This window comes from Xenia sp. Carnegie-2017, unplaced genomic scaffold, assembly GCF_021976095.1.
Source record: "Xenia sp. Carnegie-2017 unplaced genomic scaffold, XeniaSp_v1 HiC_scaffold_2, whole genome shotgun sequence".
Classification (NCBI taxonomy): Eukaryota; Metazoa; Cnidaria; class Anthozoa; order Malacalcyonacea; family Xeniidae; genus Xenia; species Xenia sp. Carnegie-2017.
Window position 1 is genome coordinate 1778424 of NW_025813482.1, and position 16967 is coordinate 1795390.

The following is a 16967-nucleotide window of genomic DNA, read 5'->3' on the forward strand; positions in this document are numbered from 1 at the left end:
TGTTTTAGCTCCACCAGTCATTGAATTCACTCGACCTGTTTACGAAGTATTAGAGAGTAAAGATTCTGTTGCCGTTGGAATATCTGTTACAAATGGAAATGTTACTAGACCAGTCACTGTTAGGTTGGCAAACTCTAATATTTATGATGGTTATAAACAATATCATCGTCTTTGCTGTTTAATCTATGAACACAAACTGTTGTCTATTTTTTAGAATCTTCTCTAGTTTCGGCACAGCAAGCACAGACGATTTCGTTGGTATTGATAAAGAAATTACATTTCAACCTGGTGAAATTGGACCAAAAGTTGTTCAGATTAATCTTGTGAATGATAGACATGATGAACCAACCGAAGAATTTAGGGTTTCACTTTCGTCAAATTCAAGAGTAATTTTAGGAAATTCTTCTAAAGTTAAAATATTAGACGATGATGGTGAGTTAGTTAAGATTTTTATCATTTATGCAACGTTACACGTTATACTGCATGTATTCAAAAGAAATTGGAGGAAATGAAACAACTTTTGAGAAATATAGTCTTTTCTTTGAAAACAGGAAAATTTTAAAAGCACATCAACTAAAATCTAATATGTATTTCGTGAAGCATTAAATATATTTTTCAATATCTAGCATACAACAAAGTTATTCTTACTAGGATTGATCATTTATTTGACGTACACTATACGGAACTTTAAAATTAAAAATTTTATTCTTTGAAGTTTTGTATTAAGTACTGAAGAAACAAATATTGTAATTTTCAATAACTTTGTTTTAGCTCCACCAGTCATTGAATTCACTCGACCTGTTTACGAAGTATTAGAGAGTAAAGATTCTGTTGCCGTTGGAATATCTGTTACAAATGGAAATGTTACTAGACCAGTCACTGTTAGGTTGGCAAACTCTAATATTTATGATGGTTATAAACAATATCATCGTCTTTGCTGTTTAATCTATGAACACAAACTGTTGTCTATTTTTTAGAATCTTCTCTAGTTTCGGCACAGCAAGCACAGACGATTTCGTTGGTATTGATAAAGAAATTACATTTCAACCTGGTGAAATTGGACCAAAAGTTGTTCAGATTAATCTTGTGAATGATAGACATGATGAACCAACCGAAGAATTTAGGGTTTCACTTTCGTCAAATTCAAGAGTAATTTTAGGAAATTCTTCTAAAGTTAAAATATTAGACGATGATGGTGAGTTAGTTAAGATTTTTATCATTTATGCAACGTTACACGTTATACTGCATGTATTCAAAAGAAATTGGAGGAAATGAAACAACTTTTGAGAAATATAGTCTTTTCTTTGAAAACAGGAAAATTTTAAAAGCACATCAACTAAAATCTAATATGTATTTCGTGAAGCATTAAATATATTTTTCAATATCTAGCATACAACAAAGTTATTCTTACTAGGATTGATCATTTATTTGACGTACACTATACGGAACTTTAAAATTAAAAATTTTATTCTTTGAAGTTTTGTATTAAGTACTGAAGAAACAAATATTGTAATTTTCAATAACTTTGTTTTAGCTCCACCAGTCATTGAATTCACTCGACCTGTTTACGAAGTATTAGAGAGTAAAGATTCTGTTGCCGTTGGAATATCTGTTACAAATGGAAATGTTACTAGACCAGTCACTGTTAGGTTGGCAAACTCTAATATTTATGATGGTTATAAACAATATCATCGTCTTTGCTGTTTAATCTATGAACACAAACTGTTGTCTATTTTTTAGAATCTTCTCTAGTTTCGGCACAGCAAGCACAGACGATTTCGTTGGTATTGATAAAGAAATTACATTTCAACCTGGTGAAATTGGACCAAAAGTTGTTCAGATTAATCTTGTGAATGATAGACATGATGAACCAACCGAAGAATTTAGGGTTTCACTTTCGTCAAATTCAAGAGTAATTTTAGGAAATTCTTCTAAAGTTAAAATATTAGACGATGATGGTGAGTTAGTTAAGATTTTTATCATTTATGCAACGTTACACGTTATACTGCATGTATTCAAAAGAAATTGGAGGAAATGAAACAACTTTTGAGAAATATAGTCTTTTCTTTGAAAACAGGAAAATTTTAAAAGCACATCAACTAAAATCTAATATGTATTTCGTGAAGCATTAAATATATTTTTCAATATCTAGCATACAACAAAGTTATTCTTACTAGGATTGATCATTTATTTGACGTACACTATACGGAACTTTAAAATTAAAAATTTTATTCTTTGAAGTTTTGTATTAAGTACTGAAGAAACAAATATTGTAATTTTCAATAACTTTGTTTTAGCTCCACCAGTCATTGAATTCACTCGACCTGTTTACGAAGTATTAGAGAGTAAAGATTCTGTTGCCGTTGGAATATCTGTTACAAATGGAAATGTTACTAGACCAGTCACTGTTAGGTTGGCAAACTCTAATATTTATGATGGTTATAAACAATATCATCGTCTTTGCTGTTTAATCTATGAACACAAACTGTTGTCTATTTTTTAGAATCTTCTCTAGTTTCGGCACAGCAAGCACAGACGATTTCGTTGGTATTGATAAAGAAATTACATTTCAACCTGGTGAAATTGGACCAAAAGTTGTTCAGATTAATCTTGTGAATGATAGACATGATGAACCAACCGAAGAATTTAGGGTTTCACTTTCGTCAAATTCAAGAGTAATTTTAGGAAATTCTTCTAAAGTTAAAATATTAGACGATGATGGTGAGTTAGTTAAGATTTTTATCATTTATGCAACGTTACACGTTATACTGCATGTATTCAAAAGAAATTGGAGGAAATGAAACAACTTTTGAGAAATATAGTCTTTTCTTTGAAAACAGGAAAATTTTAAAAGCACATCAACTAAAATCTAATATGTATTTCGTGAAGCATTAAATATATTTTTCAATATCTAGCATACAACAAAGTTATTCTTACTAGGATTGATCATTTATTTGACGTACACTATACGGAACTTTAAAATTAAAAATTTTATTCTTTGAAGTTTTGTATTAAGTACTGAAGAAACAAATATTGTAATTTTCAATAACTTTGTTTTAGCTCCACCAGTCATTGAATTCACTCGACCTGTTTACGAAGTATTAGAGAGTAAAGATTCTGTTGCCGTTGGAATATCTGTTACAAATGGAAATGTTACTAGACCAGTCACTGTTAGGTTGGCAAACTCTAATATTTATGATGGTTATAAACAATATCATCGTCTTTGCTGTTTAATCTATGAACACAAACTGTTGTCTATTTTTTAGAATCTTCTCTAGTTTCGGCACAGCAAGCACAGACGATTTCGTTGGTATTGATAAAGAAATTACATTTCAACCTGGTGAAATTGGACCAAAAGTTGTTCAGATTAATCTTGTGAATGATAGACATGATGAACCAACCGAAGAATTTAGGGTTTCACTTTCGTCAAATTCAAGAGTAATTTTAGGAAATTCTTCTAAAGTTAAAATATTAGACGATGATGGTGAGTTAGTTAAGATTTTTATCATTTATGCAACGTTACACGTTATACTGCATGTATTCAAAAGAAATTGGAGGAAATGAAACAACTTTTGAGAAATATAGTCTTTTCTTTGAAAACAGGAAAATTTTAAAAGCACATCAACTAAAATCTAATATGTATTTCGTGAAGCATTAAATATATTTTTCAATATCTAGCATACAACAAAGTTATTCTTACTAGGATTGATCATTTATTTGACGTACACTATACGGAACTTTAAAATTAAAAATTTTATTCTTTGAAGTTTTGTATTAAGTACTGAAGAAACAAATATTGTAATTTTCAATAACTTTGTTTTAGCTCCACCAGTCATTGAATTCACTCGACCTGTTTACGAAGTATTAGAGAGTAAAGATTCTGTTGCCGTTGGAATATCTGTTACAAATGGAAATGTTACTAGACCAGTCACTGTTAGGTTGGCAAACTCTAATATTTATGATGGTTATAAACAATATCATCGTCTTTGCTGTTTAATCTATGAACACAAACTGTTGTCTATTTTTTAGAATCTTCTCTAGTTTCGGCACAGCAAGCACAGACGATTTCGTTGGTATTGATAAAGAAATTACATTTCAACCTGGTGAAATTGGACCAAAAGTTGTTCAGATTAATCTTGTGAATGATAGACATGATGAACCAACCGAAGAATTTAGGGTTTCACTTTCGTCAAATTCAAGAGTAATTTTAGGAAATTCTTCTAAAGTTAAAATATTAGACGATGATGGTGAGTTAGTTAAGATTTTTATCATTTATGCAACGTTACACGTTATACTGCATGTATTCAAAAGAAATTGGAGGAAATGAAACAACTTTTGAGAAATATAGTCTTTTCTTTGAAAACAGGAAAATTTTAAAAGCACATCAACTAAAATCTAATATGTATTTCGTGAAGCATTAAATATATTTTTCAATATCTAGCATACAACAAAGTTATTCTTACTAGGATTGATCATTTATTTGACGTACACTATACGGAACTTTAAAATTAAAAATTTTATTCTTTGAAGTTTTGTATTAAGTACTGAAGAAACAAATATTGTAATTTTCAATAACTTTGTTTTAGCTCCACCAGTCATTGAATTCACTCGACCTGTTTACGAAGTATTAGAGAGTAAAGATTCTGTTGCCGTTGGAATATCTGTTACAAATGGAAATGTTACTAGACCAGTCACTGTTAGGTTGGCAAACTCTAATATTTATGATGGTTATAAACAATATCATCGTCTTTGCTGTTTAATCTATGAACACAAACTGTTGTCTATTTTTTAGAATCTTCTCTAGTTTCGGCACAGCAAGCACAGACGATTTCGTTGGTATTGATAAAGAAATTACATTTCAACCTGGTGAAATTGGACCAAAAGTTGTTCAGATTAATCTTGTGAATGATAGACATGATGAACCAACCGAAGAATTTAGGGTTTCACTTTCGTCAAATTCAAGAGTAATTTTAGGAAATTCTTCTAAAGTTAAAATATTAGACGATGATGGTGAGTTAGTTAAGATTTTTATCATTTATGCAACGTTACACGTTATACTGCATGTATTCAAAAGAAATTGGAGGAAATGAAACAACTTTTGAGAAATATAGTCTTTTCTTTGAAAACAGGAAAATTTTAAAAGCACATCAACTAAAATCTAATATGTATTTCGTGAAGCATTAAATATATTTTTCAATATCTAGCATACAACAAAGTTATTCTTACTAGGATTGATCATTTATTTGACGTACACTATACGGAACTTTAAAATTAAAAATTTTATTCTTTGAAGTTTTGTATTAAGTACTGAAGAAACAAATATTGTAATTTTCAATAACTTTGTTTTAGCTCCACCAGTCATTGAATTCACTCGACCTGTTTACGAAGTATTAGAGAGTAAAGATTCTGTTGCCGTTGGAATATCTGTTACAAATGGAAATGTTACTAGACCAGTCACTGTTAGGTTGGCAAACTCTAATATTTATGATGGTTATAAACAATATCATCGTCTTTGCTGTTTAATCTATGAACACAAACTGTTGTCTATTTTTTAGAATCTTCTCTAGTTTCGGCACAGCAAGCACAGACGATTTCGTTGGTATTGATAAAGAAATTACATTTCAACCTGGTGAAATTGGACCAAAAGTTGTTCAGATTAATCTTGTGAATGATAGACATGATGAACCAACCGAAGAATTTAGGGTTTCACTTGCGTCAAATTCAAGAGTAATTTTAGGAAATTCTTCTAAAGTTAAAATATTAGACGATGATGGTGAGTTAGTTAAGATTTTTATCATTTATGCAACGTTACACGTTATACTGCATGTATTCAAAAGAAATTGGAGGAAATGAAACAACTTTTGAGAAATATAGTCTTTTCTTTGAAAACAGGAAAATTTTAAAAGCACATCAACTAAGATCTAATATGTATTTCGTGAAGCATTAAATATATTTTTCAATATCTAGCATACAACAAAGTTATTCTTACTAGGATTGATCATTTATTTGACGTACACTATACGGAACTTTAAAAAAAATTTTATTCTTTGAAGTTTTGTATTAAGTACTGAAGAAACAAATATTGTAATTTTCAATAACTTTGTTTTAGCTCCACCAGTCATTGAATTCACTCGACCTGTTTACGAAGTATTAGAGAGTAAAGATTCTGTTGCCGTTGGAATATCTGTTACAAATGGAAATGTTACTAGACCAGTCACTGTTAGGTTGGCAAACTCTAATATTTATGATGGTTATAAACAATATCATCGTCTTTGCTGTTTAATCTATGAACACAAACTGTTGTCTATTTTTTAGAATCTTCTCTAGTTTCGGCACAGCAAGCACAGACGATTTCGTTGGTATTGATAAAGAAATTACATTTCAACCTGGTGAAATTGGACCAAAAGTTGTTCAGATTAATCTTGTGAATGATAGACATGATGAACCAACCGAAGAATTTAGGGTTTCACTTTCGTCAAATTCAAGAGTAATTTTAGGAAATTCTTCTAAAGTTAAAATATTAGACGATGATGGTGAGTTAGTTAAGATTTTTATCATTTATGCAACGTTACACGTTATACTGCATGTATTCAAAAGAAATTGGAGGAAATGAAACAACTTTTGAGAAATATAGTCTTTTCTTTGAAAACAGGAAAATTTTAAAAGCACATCAACTAAAATCTAATATGTATTTCGTGAAGCATTAAATATATTTTTCAATATCTAGCATACAACAAAGTTATTCTTACTAGGATTGATCATTTATTTGACGTACACTATACGGAACTTTAAAATTAAAAATTTTATTCTTTGAAGTTTTGTATTAAGTACTGAAGAAACAAATATTGTAATTTTCAATAACTTTGTTTTAGCTCCACCAGTCATTGAATTCACTCGACCTGTTTACGAAGTATTAGAGAGTAAAGATTCTGTTGCCGTTGGAATATCTGTTACAAATGGAAATGTTACTAGACCAGTCACTGTTAGGTTGGCAAACTCTAATATTTATGATGGTTATAAACAATATCATCGTCTTTGCTGTTTAATCTATGAACACAAACTGTTGTCTATTTTTTAGAATCTTCTCTAGTTTCGGCACAGCAAGCACAGACGATTTCGTTGGTATTGATAAAGAAATTACATTTCAACCTGGTGAAATTGGACCAAAAGTTGTTCAGATTAATCTTGTGAATGATAGACATGATGAACCAACCGAAGAATTTAGGGTTTCACTTTCGTCAAATTCAAGAGTAATTTTAGGAAATTCTTCTAAAGTTAAAATATTAGACGATGATGGTGAGTTAGTTAAGATTTTTATCATTTATGCAACGTTACACGTTATACTGCATGTATTCAAAAGAAATTGGAGGAAATGAAACAACTTTTGAGAAATATAGTCTTTTCTTTGAAAACAGGAAAATTTTAAAAGCACATCAACTAAAATCTAATATGTATTTCGTGAAGCATTAAATATATTTTTCAATATCTAGCATACAACAAAGTTATTCTTACTAGGATTGATCATTTATTTGACGTACACTATACGGAACTTTAAAATTAAAAATTTTATTCTTTGAAGTTTTGTATTAAGTACTGAAGAAACAAATATTGTAATTTTCAATAACTTTGTTTTAGCTCCACCAGTCATTGAATTCACTCGACCTGTTTACGAAGTATTAGAGAGTAAAGATTCTGTTGCCGTTGGAATATCTGTTACAAATGGAAATGTTACTAGACCAGTCACTGTTAGGTTGGCAAACTCTAATATTTATGATGGTTATAAACAATATCATCGTCTTTGCTGTTTAATCTATGAACACAAACTGTTGTCTATTTTTTAGAATCTTCTCTAGTTTCGGCACAGCAAGCACAGACGATTTCGTTGGTATTGATAAAGAAATTACATTTCAACCTGGTGAAATTGGACCAAAAGTTGTTCAGATTAATCTTGTGAATGATAGACATGATGAACCAACCGAAGAATTTAGGGTTTCACTTTCGTCAAATTCAAGAGTAATTTTAGGAAATTCTTCTAAAGTTAAAATATTAGACGATGATGGTGAGTTAGTTAAGATTTTTATCATTTATGCAACGTTACACGTTATACTGCATGTATTCAAAAGAAATTGGAGGAAATGAAACAACTTTTGAGAAATATAGTCTTTTCTTTGAAAACAGGAAAATTTTAAAAGCACATCAACTAAAATCTAATATGTATTTCGTGAAGCATTAAATATATTTTTCAATATCTAGCATACAACAAAGTTATTCTTACTAGGATTGATCATTTATTTGACGTACACTATACGGAACTTTAAAATTAAAAATTTTATTCTTTGAAGTTTTGTATTAAGTACTGAAGAAACAAATATTGTAATTTTCAATAACTTTGTTTTAGCTCCACCAGTCATTGAATTCACTCGACCTGTTTACGAAGTATTAGAGAGTAAAGATTCTGTTGCCGTTGGAATATCTGTTACAAATGGAAATGTTACTAGACCAGTCACTGTTAGGTTGGCAAACTCTAATATTTATGATGGTTATAAACAATATCATCGTCTTTGCTGTTTAATCTATGAACACAAACTGTTGTCTATTTTTTAGAATCTTCTCTAGTTTCGGCACAGCAAGCACAGACGATTTCGTTGGTATTGATAAAGAAATTACATTTCAACCTGGTGAAATTGGACCAAAAGTTGTTCAGATTAATCTTGTGAATGATAGACATGATGAACCAACCGAAGAATTTAGGGTTTCACTTTCGTCAAATTCAAGAGTAATTTTAGGAAATTCTTCTAAAGTTAAAATATTAGACGATGATGGTGAGTTAGTTAAGATTTTTATCATTTATGCAACGTTACACGTTATACTGCATGTATTCAAAAGAAATTGGAGGAAATGAAACAACTTTTGAGAAATATAGTCTTTTCTTTGAAAACAGGAAAATTTTAAAAGCACATCAACTAAAATCTAATATGTATTTCGTGAAGCATTAAATATATTTTTCAATATCTAGCATACAACAAAGTTATTCTTACTAGGATTGATCATTTATTTGACGTACACTATACGGAACTTTAAAATTAAAAATTTTATTCTTTGAAGTTTTGTATTAAGTACTGAAGAAACAAATATTGTAATTTTCAATAACTTTGTTTTAGCTCCACCAGTCATTGAATTCACTCGACCTGTTTACGAAGTATTAGAGAGTAAAGATTCTGTTGCCGTTGGAATATCTGTTACAAATGGAAATGTTACTAGACCAGTCACTGTTAGGTTGGCAAACTCTAATATTTATGATGGTTATAAACAATATCATCGTCTTTGCTGTTTAATCTATGAACACAAACTGTTGTCTATTTTTTAGAATCTTCTCTAGTTTCGGCACAGCAAGCACAGACGATTTCGTTGGTATTGATAAAGAAATTACATTTCAACCTGGTGAAATTGGACCAAAAGTTGTTCAGATTAATCTTGTGAATGATAGACATGATGAACCAACCGAAGAATTTAGGGTTTCACTTTCGTCAAATTCAAGAGTAATTTTAGGAAATTCTTCTCAAGTTAAAATATTAGACGATGATGGTGAGTTAGTTAAGATTTTTATCATTTATGCAACGTTACACGTTATACTGCATGCATGTATTCAAGAGAAATTGGAGGAAATGAAACAACTTTTGAGAAATATAGTCTTTTCTTTGAAAACAGGAAAATTTTAAAAGCACATCAACTAAAATCTAATATGTATTTCGTGAAGCATTAAATATATTTTTCAATATCTAGCATACAACAAAGTTATTCTTACTAGGATTGATCATTTATTTGACGTACACTATACGGAACTTTAAAATTAAAAATTTTATTCTTTGAAGTTTTGTATTAAGTACTGAAGAAACAAATATTGTAATTTTCAATAACTTTGTTTTAGCTCCACCAGTCATTGAATTCACTCGACCTGTTTACGAAGTATTAGAGAGTAAAGATTCTGTTGCCGTTGGAATATCTGTTACAAATGGAAATGTTACTAGACCAGTCACTGTTAGGTTGGCAAACTCTAATATTTATGATGGTTATAAACAATATCATCGTCTTTGCTGTTTAATCTATGAACACAAACTGTTGTCTATTTTTTAGAATCTTCTCTAGTTTCGGCACAGCAAGCACAGACGATTTCGTTGGTATTGATAAAGAAATTACATTTCAACCTGGTGAAATTGGACCAAAAGTTGTTCAGATTAATCTTGTGAATGATAGACATGATGAACCAACCGAAGAATTTAGGGTTTCACTTTCGTCAAATTCAAGAGTAATTTTAGGAAATTCTTCTAAAGTTAAAATATTAGACGATGATGGTGAGTTAGTTAAGATTTTTGTCATTTATGCAACGTTACACGTTATACTGCATGTATTCAAAAGAAATTGGAGGAAATGAAACAACTTTTGAGAAATATAGTCTTTTCTTTGAAAACAGGAAAATTTTAAAAGCACATCAACTAAAATCTAATATGTATTTCGTGAAGCATTAAATATATTTTTCAATATCTAGCATACAACAAAGTTATTCTTACTAGGATTGATCATTTATTTGACGTACACTATACGGAACTTTAAAATTAAAAATTTTATTCTTTGAAGTTTTGTATTAAGTACTGAAGAAACAAATATTGTAATTTTCAATAACTTTGTTTTAGCTCCACCAGTCATTGAATTCACTCGACCTGTTTACGAAGTATTAGAGAGTAAAGATTCTGTTGCCGTTGGAATATCTGTTACAAATGGAAATGTTACTAGACCAGTCACTGTTAGGTTGGCAAACTCTAATATTTATGATGGTTATAAACAATATCATCGTCTTTGCTGTTTAATCTATGAACACAAACTGTTGTCTATTTTTTAGAATCTTCTCTAGTTTCGGCACAGCAAGCACAGACGATTTCGTTGGTATTGATAAAGAAATTACATTTCAACCTGGTGAAATTGGACCAAAAGTTGTTCAGATTAATCTTGTGAATGATAGACATGATGAACCAACCGAAGAATTTAGGGTTTCACTTTCGTCAAATTCAAGAGTAATTTTAGGAAATTCTTCTAAAGTTAAAATATTAGACGATGATGGTGAGTTAGTTAAGATTTTTGTCATTTATGCAACGTTACACGTTATACTGCATGTATTCAAAAGAAATTGGAGGAAATGAAACAACTTTTGAGAAATATAGTCTTTTCTTTGAAAACAGGAAAATTTTAAAAGCACATCAACTAAAATCTAATATCTATTTCGTGAAGCATTAAATATATTTTTCAATATCTAGCATACAACAAAGTTATTCTTACTAGGATTGATCATTTATTTGACGTACACTATACGGAACTTTAAAATTAAAAATTTTATTCTTTGAAGTTTTGTATTAAGTACTGAAGAAACAAATATTGTAATTTTCAATAACTTTGTTTTAGCTCCACCAGTCATTGAATTCACTCGACCTGTTTACGAAGTATTAGAGAGTAAAGATTCTGTTGCCGTTGGAATATCTGTTACAAATGGAAATGTTACTAGACCAGTCACTGTTAGGTTGGCAAACTCTAATATTTATGATGGTTATAAACAATATCATCGTCTTTGCTGTTTAATCTATGAACACAAACTGTTGTCTATTTTTTAGAATCTTCTCTAGTTTCGGCACAGCAAGCACAGACGATTTCGTTGGTATTGATAAAGAAATTACATTTCAACCTGGTGAAATTGGACCAAAAGTTGTTCAGATTAATCTTGTGAATGATAGACATGATGAACCAACCGAAGAATTTAGGGTTTCACTTGCGTCAAATTCAAGAGTAATTTTAGGAAATTCTTCTAAAGTTAAAATATTAGACGATGATGGTGAGTTAGTTAAGATTTTTATCATTTATGCAACGTTACACGTTATACTGCATGTATTCAAAAGAAATTGGAGGAAATGAAACAACTTTTGAGAAATATAGTCTTTTCTTTGAAAACAGGAAAATTTTAAAAGCACATCAACTAAAATCTAATATGTATTTCGTGAAGCATTAAATATATTTTTCAATATCTAGCATACAACAAAGTTATTCTTACTAGGATTGATCATTTATTTGACGTACACTATACGGAACTTTAAAATTAAAAATTTTATTCTTTGAAGTTTTGTATTAAGTACTGAAGAAACAAATATTGTAATTTTCAATAACTTTGTTTTAGCTCCACCAGTCATTGAATTCACTCGACCTGTTTACGAAGTATTAGAGAGTAAAGATTCTGTTGCCGTTGGAATATCTGTTACAAATGGAAATGTTACTAGACCAGTCACTGTTAGGTTGGCAAACTCTAATATTTATGATGGTTATAAACAATATCATCGTCTTTGCTGTTTAATCTATGAACACAAACTGTTGTCTATTTTTTAGAATCTTCTCTAGTTTCGGCACAGCAAGCACAGACGATTTCGTTGGTATTGATAAAGAAATTACATTTCAACCTGGTGAAATTGGACCAAAAGTTGTTCAGATTAATCTTGTGAATGATAGACATGATGAACCAACCGAAGAATTTAGGGTTTCACTTTCGTCAAATTCAAGAGTAATTTTAGGAAATTCTTCTCAAGTTAAAATATTAGACGATGATGGTGAGTTAGTTAAGATTTTTATCATTTATGCAACGTTACACGTTATACTGCATGCATGTATTCAAGAGAAATTGGAAAGGAAATGAAACAACTTTTGAGAAATATAGTCTTTTTCTTTGAAAACAGGAAAATTTTAAAAGCACATCAACTAAAATCTAATATGTATTTCGTGAAGCATTAAATATATTTTTCAATATCTAGCATACAACAAAGTTATTCTTACTAGGATTGATCATTTATTTGACGTACACTATACGGAACTTTAAAATTAAAATTTTATTCTTTGAAGTTTTGTATTAAGTACTGAAGAAACAAATATTGTAATTTTCAATAACTTTGTTTTAGCTCCACCAGTCATTGAATTCACTCGACCTGTTTACGAAGTATTAGAGAGTAAAGATTCTGTTGCCGTTGGAATATCTGTTACAAATGGAAATGTTACTAGACCAGTCACTGTTAGGTTGGCAAACTCTAATATTTATGATGGTTATAAACAATATCATCGTCTTTGCTGTTTAATCTATGAACACAAACTGTTGTCTATTTTTTAGAATCTTCTCTAGTTTCGGCACAGCAAGCACAGACGATTTCGTTGGTATTGATAAAGAAATTACATTTCAACCTGGTGAAATTGGACCAAAAGTTGTTCAGATTAATCTTGTGAATGATAGACATGATGAACCAACCGAAGAATTTAGGGTTTCACTTTCGTCAAATTCAAGAGTAATTTTAGGAAATTCTTCTAAAGTTAAAATATTAGACGATGATGGTGAGTTAGTTAAGATTTTTATCATTTATGCAACGTTACACGTTATACTGCATGTATTCAAAAGAAATTGGAGGAAATGAAACAACTTTTGAGAAATATAGTCTTTTCTTTGAAAACAGGAAAATTTTAAAAGCACATCAACTAAAATCTAATATGTATTTCGTGAAGCATTAAATATATTTTTCAATATCTAGCATACAACAAAGTTATTCTTACTAGGATTGATCATTTATTTGACGTACACTATACGGAACTTTAAAATTAAAAATTTTATTCTTTGAAGTTTTGTATTAAGTACTGAAGAAACAAATATTGTAATTTTCAATAACTTTGTTTTAGCTCCACCAGTCATTGAATTCACTCGACCTGTTTACGAAGTATTAGAGAGTAAAGATTCTGTTGCCGTTGGAATATCTGTTACAAATGGAAATGTTACTAGACCAGTCACTGTTAGGTTGGCAAACTCTAATATTTATGATGGTTATAAACAATATCATCGTCTTTGCTGTTTAATCTATGAACACAAACTGTTGTCTATTTTTTAGAATCTTCTCTAGTTTCGGCACAGCAAGCACAGACGATTTCGTTGGTATTGATAAAGAAATTACATTTCAACCTGGTGAAATTGGACCAAAAGTTGTTCAGATTAATCTTGTGAATGATAGACATGATGAACCAACCGAAGAATTTAGGGTTTCACTTGCGTCAAATTCAAGAGTAATTTTAGGAAATTCTTCTAAAGTTAAAATATTAGACGATGATGGTGAGTTAGTTAAGATTTTTGTCATTTATGCAACGTTACACGTTATACTGCATGTATTCAAAAGAAATTGGAGGAAATGAAACAACTTTTGAGAAATATAGTCTTTTCTTTGAAAACAGGAAAATTTTAAAAGCACATCAACTAAGATCTAATATCTATTTCGTGAAGCATTAAATATATTTTTCAATATCTAGCATACAACAAAGTTATTCTTACTAGGATTGATCATTTATTTGACGTACACTATACGGAACTTTAAAATTTAAAATTTTATTCTTTGAAGTTTTGTATTAAGTACTGAAGAAACAAATATTGTAATTTTCAATAACTTTGTTTTAGCTCCACCAGTCATTGAATTCACTCGACCTGTTTACGAAGTATTAGAGAGTAAAGATTCTGTTGCCGTTGGAATATCTGTTACAAATGGAAATGTTACTAGACCAGTCACTGTTAGGTTGGCAAACTCTAATATTTATGATGGTTATAAACAATATCATCGTCTTTGCTGTTTAATCTATGAACACAAACTGTTGTCTATTTTTTAGAATCTTCTCTAGTTTCGGCACAGCAAGCACAGACGATTTCGTTGGTATTGATAAAGAAATTACATTTCAACCTGGTGAAATTGGACCAAAAGTTGTTCAGATTAATCTTGTGAATGATAGACATGATGAACCAACCGAAGAATTTAGGGTTTCACTTGCGTCAAATTCAAGAGTAATTTTAGGAAATTCTTCTAAAGTTAAAATATTAGACGATGATGGTGAGTTAGTTAAGATTTTTGTCATTTATGCAACGTTACACGTTATACTGCATGTATTCAAAAGAAATTGGAGGAAATGAAACAACTTTTGAGAAATATAGTCTTTTCTTTGAAAACAGGAAAATTTTAAAAGCACATCAACTAAGATCTAATATCTATTTCGTGAAGCATTAAATATATTTTTCAATATCTAGCATACAACAAAGTTATTCTTACTAGGATTGATCATTTATTTGACGTACACTATACGGAACTTTAAAATTAAAAATTTTATTCTTTGAAGTTTTGTATTAAGTACTGAAGAAACAAATATTGTAATTTTCAATAACTTTGTTTTAGCTCCACCAGTCATTGAATTCACTCGACCTGTTTACGAAGTATTAGAGAGTAAAGATTCTGTTGCCGTTGGAATATCTGTTACAAATGGAAATGTTACTAGACCAGTCACTGTTAGGTTGGCAAACTCTAATATTTATGATGGTTATAAACAATATCATCGTCTTTGCTGTTTAATCTATGAACACAAACTGTTGTCTATTTTTTAGAATCTTCTCTAGTTTCGGCACAGCAAGCACAGACGATTTCGTTGGTATTGATAAAGAAATTACATTTCAACCTGGTGAAATTGGACCAAAAGTTGTTCAGATTAATCTTGTGAATGATAGACATGATGAACCAACCGAAGAATTTAGGGTTTCACTTGCGTCAAATTCAAGAGTAATTTTAGGAAATTCTTCTAAAGTTAAAATATTAGACGATGATGGTGAGTTAGTTAAGATTTTTATCATTTATGCAACGTTACACGTTATACTGCATGTATTCAAAAGAAATTGGAGGAAATGAAACAACTTTTGAGAAATATAGTCTTTTCTTTGAAAACAGGAAAATTTTAAAAGCACATCAACTAAGATCTAATATCTATTTCGTGAAGCATTAAATATATTTTTCAATATCTAGCATACAACAAAGTTATTCTTACTAGGATTGATCATTTATTTGACGTACACTATACGGAACTTTAAAATTAAAAATTTTATTCTTTGAAGTTTTGTATTAAGTACTGAAGAAACAAATATTGTAATTTTCAATAACTTTGTTTTAGCTCCACCAGTCATTGAATTCACTCGACCTGTTTACGAAGTATTAGAGAGTAAAGATTCTGTTGCCGTTGGAATATCTGTTACAAATGGAAATGTTACTAGACCAGTCACTGTTAGGTTGGCAAACTCTAATATTTATGATGGTTATAAACAATATCATCGTCTTTGCTGTTTAATCTATGAACACAAACTGTTGTCTATTTTTTAGAATCTTCTCTAGTTTCGGCACAGCAAGCACAGACGATTTCGTTGGTATTGATAAAGAAATTACATTTCAACCTGGTGAAATTGGACCAAAAGTTGTTCAGATTAATCTTGTGAATGATAGACATGATGAACCAACCGAAGAATTTAGGGTTTCACTTGCGTCAAATTCAAGAGTAATTTTAGGAAATTCTTCTAAAGTTAAAATATTAGACGATGATGGTGAGTTAGTTAAGATTTTTATCATTTATGCAGCGTTACACGTTATACTGCATGTATTCAAAGAAAAGGAAATGAAACAACTTTTGAGAAATATAGTCTTTTTCTTTGAAAACAGGAAAATTTTAAAAGCACATCATCTAAGATCTAATATCTATTTCGTGAAGCATTAAATATATTTTTCAATATCTAGCATACAACAAAGTTATTCTTACTAGGATTGATCATTTATTTGACGTACACTATACGGAACTTTAAAATTAAAAATTTTATTCTTTGAAGTTTTGTATTAAGTACTGAAGAAACAAATATTGTAATTTTCAATAACTTTGTTTTAGCTCCACCAGTCATTGAATTCACTCGACCTGTTTACGAAGTATTAGAGAGTAAAGATTCTGTTGCCGTTGGAATATCTGTTACAAATGGAAATGTTACTAGACCAGTCACTGTTAGGTTGGCAAACTCTAATATTTATGATGGTTATAAACAATATCATCGTCTTTGCTGT

The 16967-nt window shown here is 29.9% G+C and overlaps 1 protein-coding gene across 2 annotated transcripts in view; it reads left to right on the top strand.

Annotated features, from left to right (window-relative positions):
- LOC124440254 overlaps positions 1 to 16967 on the top strand; it is a 40654-nt gene that overhangs the window by 20150 nt on the left and 3537 nt on the right. Inside the window, exons 41-85 of one of the 2 annotated variants that reach the window (XM_046990565.1) lie at positions 9 to 123; positions 215 to 432; positions 772 to 886; positions 978 to 1195; positions 1535 to 1649; positions 1741 to 1958; positions 2298 to 2412; positions 2504 to 2721; positions 3061 to 3175; positions 3267 to 3484; positions 3824 to 3938; positions 4030 to 4247; positions 4587 to 4701; positions 4793 to 5010; positions 5350 to 5464; positions 5556 to 5773; positions 6110 to 6224; positions 6316 to 6533; positions 6873 to 6987; positions 7079 to 7296; positions 7636 to 7750; positions 7842 to 8059; positions 8399 to 8513; positions 8605 to 8822; positions 9162 to 9276; positions 9368 to 9585; positions 9929 to 10043; positions 10135 to 10352; positions 10692 to 10806; positions 10898 to 11115; positions 11455 to 11569; positions 11661 to 11878; positions 12218 to 12332; positions 12424 to 12641; positions 12987 to 13101; positions 13193 to 13410; positions 13750 to 13864; positions 13956 to 14173; positions 14513 to 14627; positions 14719 to 14936; positions 15276 to 15390; positions 15482 to 15699; positions 16039 to 16153; positions 16245 to 16462; positions 16798 to 16912. In XM_046990565.1, the coding sequence (XP_046846521.1) occupies positions 9 to 123; positions 215 to 432; positions 772 to 886; positions 978 to 1195; positions 1535 to 1649; positions 1741 to 1958; positions 2298 to 2412; positions 2504 to 2721; positions 3061 to 3175; positions 3267 to 3484; positions 3824 to 3938; positions 4030 to 4247; positions 4587 to 4701; positions 4793 to 5010; positions 5350 to 5464; positions 5556 to 5773; positions 6110 to 6224; positions 6316 to 6533; positions 6873 to 6987; positions 7079 to 7296; positions 7636 to 7750; positions 7842 to 8059; positions 8399 to 8513; positions 8605 to 8822; positions 9162 to 9276; positions 9368 to 9585; positions 9929 to 10043; positions 10135 to 10352; positions 10692 to 10806; positions 10898 to 11115; positions 11455 to 11569; positions 11661 to 11878; positions 12218 to 12332; positions 12424 to 12641; positions 12987 to 13101; positions 13193 to 13410; positions 13750 to 13864; positions 13956 to 14173; positions 14513 to 14627; positions 14719 to 14936; positions 15276 to 15390; positions 15482 to 15699; positions 16039 to 16153; positions 16245 to 16462; positions 16798 to 16912 (7441 nt within the window). Of the gene's footprint in view, positions 1 to 8; positions 124 to 214; positions 433 to 771; positions 887 to 977; positions 1196 to 1534; positions 1650 to 1740; positions 1959 to 2297; positions 2413 to 2503; positions 2722 to 3060; positions 3176 to 3266; positions 3485 to 3823; positions 3939 to 4029; positions 4248 to 4586; positions 4702 to 4792; positions 5011 to 5349; positions 5465 to 5555; positions 5774 to 6109; positions 6225 to 6315; positions 6534 to 6872; positions 6988 to 7078; positions 7297 to 7635; positions 7751 to 7841; positions 8060 to 8398; positions 8514 to 8604; positions 8823 to 9161; positions 9277 to 9367; positions 9586 to 9928; positions 10044 to 10134; positions 10353 to 10691; positions 10807 to 10897; positions 11116 to 11454; positions 11570 to 11660; positions 11879 to 12217; positions 12333 to 12423; positions 12642 to 12986; positions 13102 to 13192; positions 13411 to 13749; positions 13865 to 13955; positions 14174 to 14512; positions 14628 to 14718; positions 14937 to 15275; positions 15391 to 15481; positions 15700 to 16038; positions 16154 to 16244; positions 16516 to 16797; positions 16913 to 16967 lie in introns of both variants that reach the window. The other variant, XM_046990566.1, reaches the window with a different exon arrangement.